Source organism: Calypte anna, chromosome 15 (assembly GCF_003957555.1).
Source record: "Calypte anna isolate BGI_N300 chromosome 15, bCalAnn1_v1.p, whole genome shotgun sequence".
NCBI lineage: Eukaryota > Metazoa > Chordata > Aves > Apodiformes > Trochilidae > Calypte > Calypte anna.
In genome coordinates, this window is record NC_044261.1 from 9,618,273 (window position 1) to 9,634,159 (window position 15,887).

At 44.3% G+C, this 15,887-nt stretch overlaps 2 protein-coding genes across 9 annotated transcripts in view; both read right to left on the reverse strand.

Moving 5' to 3' along the window:
• Positions 1 to 3,134: 3,134 nt before the first annotated feature.
• ANHX (anomalous homeobox) lies at positions 3,135 to 13,775 on the reverse strand. Its single transcript, XM_030460699.1, has 10 exons — positions 13,743 to 13,775; positions 13,029 to 13,301; positions 12,264 to 12,388; positions 11,917 to 12,040; positions 10,651 to 10,837; positions 10,045 to 10,177; positions 9,472 to 9,773; positions 8,559 to 8,709; positions 5,117 to 5,204; positions 3,135 to 3,227 (listed from the first exon to the last, which is right to left on the reverse strand). The coding sequence occupies exons 1-10, from the start codon at positions 13,773 to 13,775 to the stop codon at positions 3,135 to 3,137; spliced, it is 1,509 nt and encodes a 502-aa protein (XP_030316559.1).
• A 1,311-nt stretch (positions 13,776 to 15,086) lies between these two features.
• DEPDC5 (DEP domain containing 5) overlaps positions 15,087 to 15,887 on the reverse strand; it is a 43,738-nt gene continuing 42,937 nt past the window's right edge. For 6 of the 8 annotated variants that reach the window (XM_030460849.1, XM_030460854.1, XM_030460853.1 and 3 more), the window contains one exon: positions 15,087 to 15,876. In XM_030460849.1, the coding sequence (XP_030316709.1) occupies positions 15,581 to 15,876 (296 nt within the window). In that variant the 3' untranslated portion in view covers positions 15,087 to 15,580. The remainder of the gene's footprint in view (positions 15,877 to 15,887) is intronic. The other 2 variants (XM_030460855.1, XM_030460850.1) reach the window with 2 other exon arrangements.

Sequence of the window (15,887 nt, forward strand, 5' to 3'; positions counted from 1 at the left end):
ACAAGCAGACAACTCAAATATTAGTCCAATATGACTACAATGTACAGAACTCCACTGTCCTTCAAAGACCAATTCCACCCAGCAGCACCAGCAGCCAAATGGTATCCATCACTGGCATTCAGCAGGTTCATCTGATCTCTGCTGCATGGCTATGTATCCCATACATCCTAACTCATGTATGGGGAAGTAGCAGCCTACCTCTGAACTGCTCAGCTACCTGTAAGTCAGCATGGTTAAGTCCTTTTGCAGCACACCTTGCAAATTCTTGTCCAAATGCAATTGGTTCCTCTGAAGTGTTTTGTGAAGATTAAACATTCAGGTGGCACAGGACAAAGACACTAGATATACTTGCCTTAACCTCTCTTAAATAATTTTAATTTGCTCAATTTCACACATCATGCTTTGAATCATTTAACATAAATTTCCAGTCATTTCACCTGAAAAATGACCTAGAAAATTAAATTGTCCTCCAGAGGACAATTGTGCCAAATTCGGAAATGAAATTGATCAAGTGAAGCATAAGAGAAAAAAAACTTTAATTCCGCTTTAGCTACAAAGTGTTTTCCAGATTTAAGTTAGAAGAGACTATCACTCCTTAGGAATTCTGGTGAATTGACCCTTTCCTTTTTAATTAAAAAGTAAAAACTTAATTTTTTAACTATTTAAGGAACTCAGAAGGCCTTAGGACACCAGTATTGTTAAGATGGTAGAACAAAGGTCAGTTATTTCCAAGACCAAAATACATGCATTCAGTGGCATGGGCTGTTTTCCTATAAAATAATTTTTAATGACACATACCTCATATTTCTGTACACGTGTAGTAGTCTTAATATAATCTCTATTATCTTCCCTGACACGGAACAGCACTAAATATTTGAAATAAACTTAAAATATGACTGATGGCAAGTGAGGCACCGTTTCTTTTTAATCCAATGCATCAATCTTTAAACAGCAGGGAAATAAAACTACTCTGGTTTTCACCCACACATATTACACACCACTGATTAGCTTAATCATAGTAGTTGTAGAAACATAACATTAGGGGCGAGAATTAAAGTACCTTATTTGGGATCTCATAGGAAAACCTATCAAGATCCAGTGTTAACTTTGCTACCGGGCTGCTGCTTCAGTATGAAAGCCGTTCCACCAGCTGGTGCACGACAGCATCTTGTTTTCTTTTCACCACAGGCCGCGGAGCAGAGCCGCCTCATCACCACCACCGCGCTAATGCCTTCTAAATGGATTTTACGCATCGTGGTGTAACCGCGGTACCTTTCGCCTACGGTCAGCAGCCGCAGTACCGGGAGCAGCCGGCTCCTGCCTCAGGGGACACTTCTTCCCCTCGCAGACCTCCGCGGCTCCCTCAGCCGTGGCGGACGCGCTCCCGCCCCGGCTAACGCCGCGCGAGCCACCAACGGCCGCCCCGCGAGCCACTCCGCTGTTGCTATGGCTCGGCGGGAGGCGGCAGCCAATCAGGAGGCGGCAGGATATATTTGTCGCTGTTGCTACGGGCGCGACGGAGCGGCTGACCAATGGGGGGCGAGCAGGGCGGCGGCCGCAGGTGTCATGGCGGAGGGGACGGAGGGGGAACGCCTCCTGCACGGGTTTCAGGGAGGGCCGCGGTTGCCCGGCACTATAAGTCACTGTGTGGCAGCAGGGGTTCGTCCAAGTTCCCACTGCTGAAGGAAATAAAGCATAAATGTGTGCTCAACGCTCGTGAACACACCACTGGTTTGAACAGAACAAGAAAATGGCATTCCACGTGACAGCCACTAAAAGAAGTATCAGGGGTTAACACACACAAGGGTACCCAGGGCAGCTGGTGCAAGGGCCGTAATATCTAATTAAATCATGTGTGAATAATTATAATCTTGCCTTGAAAAATGAACTCATTGATAACCTTTTATTTGCTAACTTCATTACAAAAGGTACTGGAGGCACGTACACTTTGCATTTCAGGGCTGGCATTTGTCAAGGATTATCTCTTTTGCAATAGAGATTTACAAAATAGCAGTAATACTTTGAAAAAATACCCCAAAGACTGCCCAATGACTTGCAGCATTAATTTTAAGTGTGCATCAAGGTTCTGCTTTGCTGCTCATGCCCTAAGCCTCTATTCACAATTCTGCCTTTCAGACTCCAAGGGAAGGAAAGGAAAGAAGGCTCCTGATCCGTAAGCAGCAGCAGATGGAGTGTAACAAGCTGGGTTAAGGAAAAATACTGGGCAAAAGGGGCAGAGATGCACCCCCAGAGCATGAGCAGCCTTCAGCCAGGTGCAGTGTTACCCCACTTACTACAGTGTGTAGGAAATGGGGTTTGTACAACTCGTGCTGCTCTGCAGGGCACTTGTGCTCTCCTGCTGCTGACCAGCTAAAAGGGTTTCACAATTGCATTGGCAGCTTCAGTCCATCCAGATCTAGGGATTGAAAGTGGATCAAGAATGTTTAGCATCTCCCACCATCTCCATTCATCCTTCTTTCTTGAGCACTCCAAGATACAGGTAGTATTAAATACTGACAACACTGATATGCCTGCCCCCAGTACTGCAAGAAACTTGACTTTAGTACTGAAAATTCTGCCATGGTCCAATTTATGTCATCTGGGGCACTATAGAGTAGGAGACGCTCTAGGACTAATACCCAGCAGTACAAGAGAAATGCAGGGATGAGAAATAGCAGTATTTTACTAGCACTTAACTGAGACCTTATTTTTCAGGCCCGAGAAAAAAGTTATCCAAAAGCTACTGCTGGGTAATGTGAATAAATTTTACTTTTTGCATACAGAGGCTTCACGATGTAATGAAGGATTTGGATCTGACTAGGGCTATGGGTAGAAATATGTAGCTGCCACAAAACCAATAACTTGATATTTTTAGCATATACACTGCAGCCTCAGACTGCTCCAGTAAAAAACTACAATCCACAACACACCTTTGGTTTCTTCTTTCCTTTGCAAAGTTCTTAGTAAAACTGTAACGAGAACAAACTATGTAACCACTAGAAAAAGCTTTCATCCTTCCACCTCACTCTCTCTATTCATACCCATGGCAAACCCCTCATTAATTTGAAAAAACAGAAAAGGATGGGGTGTTCCCTGGCTAAGTGCAGACCATGTTGAGCATCTCTGCAGGCAGGTCACATTCGTCCCCCTGATGAGAACTCAACGAGGAGCCATGCTGCCCAGAATGTGTCACTGGTTAGTGGGTCACCAACTGGATCCTCCAGGACCTGAAACAGACAGGAAGGGATCAAAGCTTCACCACATACCAACATGATGTTGCTCATGATGGAAGAGCTCCTTTGGGCAGACAGAGTAGCACAAGACTGTGCTGTGGGAGGGAATAGCTGTGGTGGGGGCTGTGAGCATGAAGTGACAAACTCCTCTACCCCCTCTAAGTTCAGGATGTGGGTGTAAAAATGACAAGCACCATCAGTTCACAACTAAACTCTTAGTAATCCTGAGAAGAGCAATTCCCTTCCCTTTGCCCAAGGCATTGACTGCTATAAAATGCAAGTAAATGACTGAGGGTAAGATCAGGATGAAATAATTAAGAAGGAAAGGATCACCTGAACAAGAAAGCTCTGTTCAGGGAGGGAGAGCAATCACTCCAGAATTAACTTTTTGCTTGCTTGCTTGTTTTGTTTTACTCTCATTTTGGCTGTCATGGGGTGACTTACAAAAAGCAAACTCAAAGTCACGTGTAGGCAAAAGGAAATGTACATCTGCACCCCTGTAGTTCAGGCACAGCAACCAAATGTGCACAATCCTGCAACAACCCCAGGGCAAGTGGATTCAGCAAGAAACAGTTCCCAGGAAGTCTATAGAATGCTGTAAAATCATTTACCCATTCAAGCTCTTCCTTTTCCTAGAGCACACATTAATATATGCAAAACTTCCTTTTCTGAATTCTAAACTGAGTAATTGTTACAAAGATTTGAAGATGTCCCCCCTCTTGACATCTGCAGGCATCACACAGTATCTTGCTCCCCAGCCCACGCTGCACTGAGTATCATCTTTCTATACCCTTGCAAAATCAGTGCAAGAACACAAAATACCAAGATGAAAACTCTAGCTACAGAGACTGCATGTTCTGGAAATCTTAGAAAAGGCTCATTAATTATTAATGCCCAAAGCTTTCCAACTCATCTGGCTCAAATTATGGCTGGTAAAAAGGCCACTTTCCAAGATACAGATCTTTATATTGATGCTTTCAAAGGCTCAAAAGAGGGTCTATTACTCCCTTAGAGCTACAGCCACTTCCTATAATGAGGCCAGAAGATATGCTCTCCTGCCTTTCAAAATCTCTTTTTAAAAGGTTTTCTCCAGCAGCTTACACTGCAAGAGAAACTGAAATGGATGCTAACTGATCAGTAGACCAACACAAAGACAAAAAATAGCTCAAGGTGCAGTTTAGTTAGGGCTTTCTTGGGTCCTATTTTTAGGTAGTACTTAATTCTGGAGCCCTCATCCCCTGGAAAGCAACAGATATCCAACTTCTATTCTCTACTGCTTGAGCATCACCCTAAGAAAGGATGCAGACTGCATCCAGATCATGGAATTAACTTATTTTATCATGCCCTATAATAATACTTCTCTGTACAATGCTATCAGCCATCTCAGAAATGTACAAAATCCCTTTTCCTCCTCAACCATACAGACTTGGAAATGAAAGTTTCATCAACGACTTTAAGAGGTATAACAAAGCAGAGTAAAATTCTGCAGAGTGCTTCAGAGGAGAGGCCCCTCAGGCAGTTACCTTCCTGTCATGTTCTTTACACAGTGATAGGTGAGCTCTCCATTGCTCAAAACTTAAATGACACTTTGGATCTTCACAGGTTGCTTTGGCCATCATTTCTATAGCACATTTAGTAAAATGAGTGTATGATAAGCAATCCCAGTGGAAAAAACAACCAAAACACCTCTCCTTTCAGTTTCTGATGGATGTTACTGGGAATTCCCAGCTTGCTCTGAACTGGATTCCAGAAGGTATACTTAGATCAATCATGTTTCACACTAAATACAATGTGAGATTCCGCAACTCATGTGTGAGAGCTACAGCTGGAGAGTGTGTACAGGGCTAAGCTCCTTCCTCTGAGCATTGGGTGTGTTCTCTTACCTGGCTTTGTCCCAGGGTTTGGCTTTCTTCCATGCAGGGTGCAGAAACGGGTGGGCACTGAGGCTTGCCAAACACTGTCTGACAGGAACTAGGAGAAAATACAACAGACAAAAGTATTTGTATTTATGAGCAGGACAAGAGGGTTTCAGGCAAGATTATTCACTCAACAGAGTTCTGTTAAGTTCTCCACAAATATGCCTCATTTCTCCACATTATGGCATAAAAATACAGATTCTGCACTGGAGGAACAAGCCTCACCAGAAGCAGGATACGGGAGTGACATCTCCATTTGCAACTCTCCTTATATCCCCAGAACACTCTCCATATACAAGGAAATTGCTACAAAAATGTGTCTCTCCTGGAATGTATTTTAAAAATACAGATCTTAAGAGTCAAAACAGATAAACATGTGGCTTTAGGCATAGTCATAACACTGGCTACCATTCCACTACACCTTTTCAAGGCCAGTCTGGGGACATGGCTTCCCTTGGGGGCTCTGCCAACCCTTTGAAAGAGGTCAAAGTCTGCAGACACCCAGTCCTTGAGGATGGGATGTTCTCTCCCTTCATCACCAACTGAGGAGTACCTGGAGTCCAACAACGTGGCCTGTACCACTCCCAGTAACAGCCTGGGGCATGAGTGGCCATGCAGGCCCAGACCAAAGGTGACAACTAACAGAGAATAGAAAAAAAGCAGAAGAAACAAGGCAAGTGTCAAGTTGCCTTTCCTTGGAATGCCCCCCAGGTTCCAGCAATTAGTCTTGGGACTCCTCTGCTGGAGGCTGCATTCAGGCAATTACATGCACTAATGACAAATGTATTCAACCTTCTGCCCTCCCAGGAATTTGCCTCATCCCTTTTCATAGCCCACTTACACTGACATGCACAATGCCCTAAGCAACAAATTTTGCAATTTAAATACACAACATGCCAAAAAGCAGCCTCCTTTCCTGCATTTTGAACTTGCCACCTGCCAGTTTTGGGGTACTGGATTATACACAGGGGAGAACCTGACAGCAGGAGGATTCCCAGCACTCTAAGCTGGAATCCCAGAAATGCAGGCAAAAGTGGTAAGCTGCAATGAACATCTCAGCATTTATGCTTTCTAAATCAATAAACTGGCTTATAATGCAGTCTGTCTTGCTCCATAGAGATCATCGTAGTCCTATTTGAAATGGGAGGCATGAGGGAGTTATATTCTGCACGAACCATTAGCTGGGCTACGTTCCCCCTCTGTCCCAACTCAGAGTGAAGAGGCTACAACACCACTATCTGTAAAGGCATCTGTCTGATGTCCCACAGGACCTTCCAGTTCAAATGGATTCCTGGATCAAACTCTCCTGTCATGCAGCAGGAGCAGATGGAGACAGTCAGCTTCCAGCCTGGTTCCCCCTCACACTCCCACCTCACAGCCCTGTAGATCATAAGAGGTTTGGATACAGCCCAAGTGTGTAGGACTGACTGTAAAAAGCCCAAGGAAAAAATTGAGAAGAATTTTTCTAATCAGCTTTCAGGCCAAGTCTTTTCCAGGTGAGCACCTTCAAAAATGACACAAGCAGATTAAGGGTCCTTTGGCTGACTTGTAGCTCTACCCCTGCACTTAGAAATCTGGGAGCCATGTTTGCTGCAAGGCAGCAAGAGCATAACCCTAAATCCACTCCAGGTGGGTGACCTTGGCTAAATAATCCCTCCTTTGTGCTTCATCTTATCTGTGCAGAAGGGATAACTTCACTGTCCTGTCTTTCCAGGAGAACAACACATTTGCCTTACATTTTAAGCTGTTGACTCCTTCGTGAGTCCCCATATGAGTACTGCTCATTGCAACAGGATTGCTGAAGATGACTCTGGTGACACAGTACTTGTCCCTCATCCAGTAACTGTTAAGAGGGCTCTGCCTGATAACAGGGTTGATCCTCATTCATTGCCATTCACTGAGCAGTGATCTCCCTCAAGACTACTCATGTGAGGTCTCCTGACTGTAGAGGGAAGTGGCAAATGGGACCAGGTGAAATGAAGCCTCATTTCTAAGGAGATTGATGCTCCATGGCATTAATAGTATTTTGGGGAGTTCAAGGTTTTTGGGGGAGCTGGACCAGGCCATTAAATAGGGTTTATGAATAGAGTTCAAATAACTATATCCTCACCAGAAGGTGTCAATGAAGCAGCAATTCCTGCCTCTGCCAGGAATATGATAAAGGGTGTGTGGATTCCTGGCACAACTGACATACCCCACAAGGAGACATTCACCATAGATTTCTTCTACTGGTGGAACATATTTTAAAAATAAACATGAGCTCACTCTAGAGTCAGAACATGCAATTTTAAATCCAGCCAAAATTATTGCCAGCAAGCCTCACTGATCTTTCATGAGCTTTAGCCACTGTTTAAAACTGCAAATCCTAAACCACAGTCTGAGGAGGGTTTACAATTCCCAGATCTGTGTTCTCCCCAGCATTTCAGAGTGAGGAGTCTGATATGAGTGTGAACAACTGTAGGCAGCAAGTCAGCTGGGAAACAGAGGTAACAAGGCACAAATATTTTTAACAGGGAACCAGAAAGCAAAAAATCAGCGATCTTTATCTCCAGTGAATCACTGCCTGCTCTTGCTGCTTGACAAGCCACAAAGCTGCTCCATGCCTCTGCTTCCTCATCTAAAAGTGGGAATAAAGCTTTCTGCCTACTTCTTTGACATATTATTGACAGTGTCATGCTAGCACAAATGCTGGACAGTGTCAAGCAGAAGGGTTATGAAATGAGGCTACTGTTCCTGCTGTTTTGCAGATCAGTAAGTTAAAGGAACCTTGTAATGTCTGCTTGGCACTGTTTATTTTTATGTAACATTATGGAAGTTGTATAACATGTGGGACATGGCACAGATTTTCATTGTTTTGCATTTTATGAATTTATCTCAAGTCCCAGAGAAAACCTGCAGTCTGAAACATTTGCTACAGGTGGAAAACAAAGACAGAACATTGTCTATCTTTCTGTCTTCCAATTTGGAGAGCTTGCACTATGGAATAATTTTGTCATGAGATTATGAAGCTGCAAACTATTTTAGGATTAAGTTCGGGCCCTACCAACCCAGCCCACTGGATCAGCATAGATTATGATTTATCTGCCAAAAAGAAAAACAGGAAAATAGCTTAGAAGCTAAACCTGCTTTAAAGAAAGGGGTTCATGTTTTTTCTGATGAGGCTGGTTCTGAAACTTCTTTGTGCTACACTGCAGAATACAGATACTTATACAGCATTTCCCATTTCCAGTGCATAGATATAAATATCTGCAAAGTATTATGGACAGAAGGAGACAACAGTCAGGCTCCTGGAACAAGGTGCATCACCACACTTCTTCTACAGCCCTCTTCAACAAGAGGATCAAGACAAGGCTAATTCTACAGCACCATTGTTACTCCTGCCTTTAAGAGTGCTTTCCACTCCCTTTACCTGTGGGGAGGATCAGATCCCAGGGTCCCTAGCTGTCCTTCACTAAAGATGAAGCTTTCAACATCTAAATCTGACTGCTGAATGATTCTTCCTGAACTGGCCCCAATACAGCCACCTTGAGGGACTCTCACCAAGGGAGCTCTGAGACCTGCTGAAATAAATACTCGTTAAAGACAATTACAGATAACATGACCCAAACCTCTGACCCACCTATTCCTCCCCTCCTTGCTCAACAACCACCAAAGGCTGGGTAAGTGGCAGTCACACCACTTTCTACTCTAGAAGTACAGCAAAAGCAGGGGATATCACTTATGTATCCCATCATGGCTATTCTGAAGAACAGATTGAAGAAAAGAGATGGTGGAAATACAAAAATGCTGAACATAAGTGGACAGGAAGGAAGCAGAGGAAGAAAGAAAGAATAGCAGGAAAGAGAAGGGAAGTGAGAACCATGTCACAGTTAAGAAGAAGTTACAGTCACAGTCACAGAAGTTACAGTCACAGAACCATGTCACAGTTAAGAAGTTCCCAGACTGTGTTGAGGCAATCTATTAAGAACAACAAGCATTTAAAAACCCAGAAGCTTGCAAACTGACAGGTGAGCAGACAACACCTGAAGGGGCTTTTGCAATGGAAAAGCTAAAAAGAATCCACACTGCTGGCAAAGTACTCTTACGGAAGGAGTTACATTTTATGCAAAAGAGTAGGCAAAAATGTCTTAGTCCACACCTTAAATCAACAGGTTTTCTCACTGAGCTTACTATGGAGAACAGAACTCCAGAACTCAAGTTAAGTCCTGCTTCCATTTGTCATGACATCAAAAAGCCACATAAGTGAGCAAGAGTGTTTACAGCACAGGGGAAAGAAGCCTGAATACTCTTAAAGTCAACAACTGGGGTGCAGTTTTACTAACCTTCTACACTTGGAGTCCACATGGAACCAGACGGTCCCCTGAGGATAGAAGGGGCATGCCACATGGCCAGCTGTTCATCTGGGATGGTAAAGGACCCACAAGAGCACAGGACAAAGTTATCCAGCTGGGGGCTGGCATCAGAGCTGCTTGTTCCTGCCCAGGGCTGCAGGACAGCAGGGTTAAAGCAGGTTCTTGGTTCCAGCATAGCCTCAGTGCAAAAAGCTACAGGTTGGTTGGTGTTGTGAGGGGTGAACAAAGCCTTGCTTGTCCTCACTTCATACAGCTCACTGCTCTGCATAAAGCTGTAATGATGGAGAAAATGTATTTGCCAGACATATTGCTTTGCAAAGAGGGGGGACTCCCCAGCTGAACTTTTGAATCCTGCCCTTGACAGCTGGGAGATTTTCATGCTCTGATTGCATGATGATGCCAGGCATGGGTCATTCCCATCTATGGAGTCATGACTCCTAATTGATATCCCCTGGGAACTGACATGAAAATCAGTTCCATTAATTAAATGTAAAGGTTGCTCCATCTCTGAACTGTCACTGTAAAGACTTCTTCCTACATCACCTGGATTCCAACATCTTTAAATAAGTTCCTTCAGGAGTCTTATCCAGATCTGCAGCTGACTGCTCCCATCCTGGGTCACAGGGCAGGTGGGTTATCTCCATCTGCTCAGAGCTGATGCCTACACAAAATCCATCTGAAAGGTGCAGTCCAGGCAGGTGAATGAAGACTAATAGTTAGTCCAAAAAGCAATGAAACAAATCTACTTTGCCAAATGCAGCAAGTCCCTCAGATTCCCTGTGACTAAAGCTAGAACAAACAAGACACTATGAAGGAGCATGGAAATACTGGGGTTTACTGGAGTATTGTCCCGATCTCAGATTCTGAGAGCTAAAACATGATGCCTCCCATGTATTTGCTTTCATTTGTGCTCCTTCTGAGGCATCTCTTTTCACGTGTCCTTGCACAGGCTTATGTGCTCCTTATACAGTGACAGCCTCTAGCAAAACAAAGAGGCACTATACTGAAGTGGAGTCCTCCAGTGTTCATTTGATCTATCAGCACATAGAAGCTCTTCTAGAGAAGGAATATCCTTTCCTTCCAAAACGAATTTTAAATTGGATTTCAGCTTTCTCAACCACATCTTAAGCCCATTAGGAAGAGACAAACCTGCAGTTTGTGGAGTGTAGGATCCCTTCTCCTGCTGCACCTGTGTGTGGTAAGTCAAATCCCTCTCAGGACAGGAGTTGCTGAGCTTCTTCGTATGAGCAAGGCAGGATTTGTGACGTCGCCGATAATTTGCAAACCAGTTATAGACCTGAGTTGGCTGCAGGTTCAAGTTCCTGGCCAATCCCTCCTGCAAACCCAGGTGTAGGGAGAGGATCAAGGAAAAAAAAATACAAAACCAAACACATCCAAATAACCAAGTTTTTTTCCTTGAGTTCCAAAATCAGCCCAGCAAAGGAGCTTTCAAAACAGAGCTTTCTTCCCACAGAGTGACAGCTTCACATCACTGACAGGATAAACAGTAATGTGTTTACCACATTAGAAAGTTTTCACAGACTGTAAACAGTATAAACATTTTTATCACGTTCACAGAAAAATTTCTGCTGTATTAAAAAACGAGATCACATAAGTGAAGAATGTACTGGGAAATTAATGCATAAGTAATCCTCGTATCCTGACCTTTTAGGACTTAAGTAGGCAATTTCATTATGGTCCCAATTCAGATTGGGTTTTTTAAATGAATATTTGGAAGTCGTTGTTGCTTTGTGATAAGGGTAAAGAAATAAACCATCACATTGCAGAACTATTCACCAGGCCTGCCTCATATGTGAAAGATGGTGGAAAAATTGAGCACAACAGAGGCAGACTTTAGAGGCAGACACAAAACCTTCACTTTGCAAGGTGGTAATCAACAAGGATTATGGAGTTAATTCACATGTCACTTTCCTTGCAAATTTGTCCCTGTCCAAATAAGGCAGACACATGCATACATCAACACAGCCTATTCATGTTTTTAAATTCTGACTTTAATGTGACAAATCAGTACAAAATATATTCTGGTAAGCAAAATGCAATTTTATATAGGCCATAACTCAGTCAAGTGAGACCTACTTATCACTGCAATATAGCTCCTGTGAGTGATGGCTGCTTTGCTGCCTATGTTTAATCACTACAAAATCAGAACTGTTAAAAGCCCCACGAGGAACTTGTTTTCCTTGATATTTTCGTCCAAAGTAAGTGAAATTATTTAGCATAACCTTGATGATTTTTTTTTAAGGAAACCTTTAGGAAAAGATTGAATATGTGGAATCCCAGCCCCACTGGGGCTTCTGAAACAAAGATTTCTAATTAAATGAGTTATAGACTCCTGATTGCAGGGTTCTGCTTTTCCACGACCAGGAGACTTGATTGGAAGTAGCATATCCCTACCCTCTGCTCCTTATTGGGATTTGCTGTCACCTCTGCAGCAAACCTGTGCAGTTGCTGTCGGACTTCATCCGAATAGTTCCGACTCTTCAAACCTTCAGGGCAAAGGGAATTAGGTGGTGGATTCCTGTACACAGGCCAAGACAGGATTAAAAAGGACCCAAAAAAGAGTTATTCACATTCACTGGAATTTTCTCACATTGCCACAAGTGGTTGAAACACTACGAAAAATCTAGCTCCAAGCAGCAGCCATCCTGAGATGCCCCTGCATCTTTATCCTGCATCTTTATCCCCCTGCACCTGATAACTCCAACAGAGAAAAATAAAAATTCTTCCCCACACCATGGTACCTCTTCCTGCAACGGAATTTCTGCAGAGGTGTCAGAAAATCTGTGTGGTGTTCCTCCATAAACCTCTGGTAGTGAATCTCATGCCAAAGTTGCACCAGCTCCTCCTTCTCTTTTGCCTCACAACACTATAAGAAAACAATATGTGAGCAAATCCTTTCCAGTTAGTCAGACAAGCTTCTTATAAAGGAGAAAATCCTCAATAACTAGAAACTTATTCAGAGATTTCTACTAGTCTGATGAAGCTGATAGCATTATTCAAATACACATCTTGCTGTACCTTCCTCTAATAAACACTGAGCTGTCTGCCTAATTCCTTCTTTTCCTCTAGTGAGGAGGGTTACATTTCCAGATCTAGAGACCAAAATCCCTCACCTTGAGCGCTGCCATCCAGACTTCCTCATGTCTTTCCATCCTGACAAGCCCTCTAAAGTTGACATCCCCAAGGCTTCTATGTCCTGAGCCCCAAGTTTGTGAAAAGCTCCAAGAACCACCACACTAAACAAAAACCTTGCCTTCCCAAATTACAATCAACCCCATAATCACTCAATTACCTTCTTCCCCTGTGCTGATTAACAATAACTGCAAATGCTTTACCCTGTGTTTCAGGTCAAATAACACACACATATCACTTTCCACTGCTGTGCACCAGCTGGAAGCACTCCATGTGCTGCAGTTTGGGTGCCTCTGCACTAACAGCTCTGACTACTACTACTACTACTACTGCTGCTTTTTGCATCCACTGAGAAACAAAGAACACATCCCTACCTCCAGGAGTCTGCAGGCTGTGTCATACTGCCCATTATGGGTATGAACAAACACACAAGCTCGAACAACGTGGATGTTAGTGAGAAAATACATCTTGTGTTTGCATCCCATCATGGCCCCAACCAGCTTCTCCAGACTAGGAGATGAGTTTTGGAGGTCTTGGCAAAGCTGTTCTGCAAATTCCAGCAGTTTGGTGGGTGGGGGATCCTTGGTTTTATTCCTGTTTAACATGGCCATGAACCACTTCATCCTTATGTCATGTTGGAAGCCCTTCTATGCAATGCACAAAGTTGTGGTTAGATAAAAACTATTATCTCCTATTTTTAGCTTCTATGGTATGCTTTTCTTTTTTTTTTTTTTCTTTTTTTTTCCTTTTAAAGGAAATAAACTCTTTATTCTGTTAAAAGCAGCTTGAAGACCTCAAAAAATTTAAAATAAAAGTAGACCTAAAGCTGTCCTGAAAGGCTAAAGCCACAGCAGGTTTATAGCTGAGAAAGTAAATCTCACAAAGACTGATTAAACTCGCCCCAAAACTCAAGAGGCTGAAGGAGGAGGCCAAACCAGGAGGGGTGCTGTGGGAAGCCATATGCTGGGCTAGTCCCAGTCTTCCCCAGTTCAGTCTGTGCATATCTGGGGACACTGGGGTACAGCAGGGCTGCCAGCACCCCTCAGCCACATGCCTCCAGACCCTCCTCTCATTTTCAGATCAGGTACCCGGCCATACAAATCCAAATATGAAGCTTTCATTCACTTCTTACAGTTTAAAAAACGATCAGAAAAATTAAGCCCAGACACAGGCGAAATTCATGAGGTTTTTTTCTCGAATATGGCATGGGTGAGGCAAGGGACAGACAGCAGTTACACCGAAGTCTAACTCAAATGACCACCGGGGATAGGTTTTGCCCCTTTTGCCAGGGAAAGGAGGCCGGCACGATGGCCTGTGTCCGATGGGTCCATTCGGGGATACTCCACCCCTGGGCCAGCTCCAGCCCCGTTCAGATACCTGCGAGCTGGAGGAGTGGGCAGACGCCGGGCTCCGCAGCCCTCCAACCCTTCTTCCCGCGGCAAAGCCCACACAGTACCCCGGTACCTGTCCCCCGGACCCAGCTGACACCTCACCCTTGTCCACAGCCTCCCGTGGGGGTTACCCAAGCTCTTGGAAGCCTCCGGAGCGCTGCCGGGGGGCAGATGCGGAGCAGCGGCGGCCTCCGGGCGTCTGCAGGGGAGGGTGCTCAGGACTGCCCCGGCACCCCGCCCCCGACACCGCTGGGACAAAGGAACTGCTGCCCACACCGCCACTTTCGTTGTAAAACTGTGAAGAGGAGACAGCAGCAAGTTGGCTTCTCAGTAGAAAATATTTAAGATGTTAATGGGGATCAGCCACGCACTGATTATTTTGACAGGCTCAGGTGAACTGAAGGAAGAGACACGCAGCACGAACCCCCTTGTCTGGGTGGGTTGTGTCTAGGAACAGTTGAGTCATCCAGACTCAGCTGAGGGGGTAAGACTGAAGTAGCTATTATTTTCCTTGAATCAGGTCTCAACATCACTGTGAATGTCAGCTCTCAGCTGACTTGGACCCAGCATGGGCAGATACTGACCTCACAGCCCCCATGCACAGCACTGCTGGGTGCTGTCATGAGCCCACCTTGATATCAAAACTTCAGTAATCAGGTCATGGCAAGTCCATGTGTCATATGCAAGTTTTTCTGCAAGGACAAAGGGTACACACTTGAGTGAAGGCATCTTCATTTTGCTGCAAGCATATATTAAAAACCTGCTCATAATCCTCCTTGGTCCCCCAACCAGCAGCATCTTGCCTTCAGGTGCCCTCGATTTCCCCCCTTAGGCTTGCAGGACAGTGACTGGTTTCTTGCTCCTGCTGCATGGCTCTTCTAGATCCAGAGATGGAGATACAAAGCCCCACCACTGAACTCTGAATGTTCATCATCCTGATGGATATAAGCAGAATTTACTTTTGGCAGTTATTCTTCTTTACTCCCCAATTCTGTATTGCTGTCTGGAATGACAAGAAAATATCAGGTCACTTGATTTTTTGCATTTTTACTTATTTACATGTATGAAATTTAACAAGTCTCTCTCAGATTTTATTTTACATATTCACACAATCAGATACACCTCAAAAGGGAAAGAGGCCGCTGTCAGGCACATCAGACACAAACAACACCACTGCTTCCAGTGAGGGTAAGCTGCTATCACCAAGCTGTGCTGAATCTATCTAACTGCCCTTGAAAACCACTTGTACTCTCCCTCCTTTACCTCTGCTCTGACAAAAGTTTTGGCAATCAAGAACTGCAGCTACTTGAAACCAAGCTGAGGTCAGGTGATAGATACTGGCAAGCCAAGAGCTCAGATTCTTTTTCCAAGGTCTTAATCAAATTCTGTTGAATATCAACAGCTATATTGATCAGGTCCTCTTGGAGCCTCAAGATGAATCCAACTGAGAGGCTCTTTTCCAGTCACCATTCACCTCTATTTCCTTGCCACAAGGTAAAGTTCCTAGCTGTCTCCCTAAGGGACACAACCCTATGTCATGGAGCACTGGCATGCATCTTATCCAGACAATCAGTCCAGAACAGAACAAGCCGGCTATCTTTGTTCCAACAAAAGTCTGTGAAGTCTTTTAGCAAGCGATCAGCAAACTTCTCATCCCCAGTGGCACTGGACCTCCAGGTTTTTGTCAGCATGGTGTTGTAGGCCCAGTTGTAGCCGATGCGCTCCTCACAAAACATGTTCTGGTTGGTGGAGCTGGTGGAGTTGCGCCGGCGCCGCTGCTGCCCACAAGAGAATTTCCGCTTGGAGTATGGTAGCTGCAAAAACACTGTCCCTGGAGGAAAC

Coding starts and splice junctions, on each gene's coding strand:
- ANHX (XM_030460699.1), bottom strand. CDS start 13,775: ATGAAAGCTTCATATTTGGATTTGTATGGCCGG. Junction 12,389..13,028: donor CAGCCTGCAGACTCCTGGAG/GTAGGGATGTGT, acceptor GTTTTCTTATAG/TGTTGTGAGGCAAAAGAGAA. Junction 5,205..8,558: donor GGATCTGATCCTCCCCACAG/GTAAAGGGAGTG, acceptor ATTTTCTCCTAG/TTCCTGTCAGACAGTGTTTG.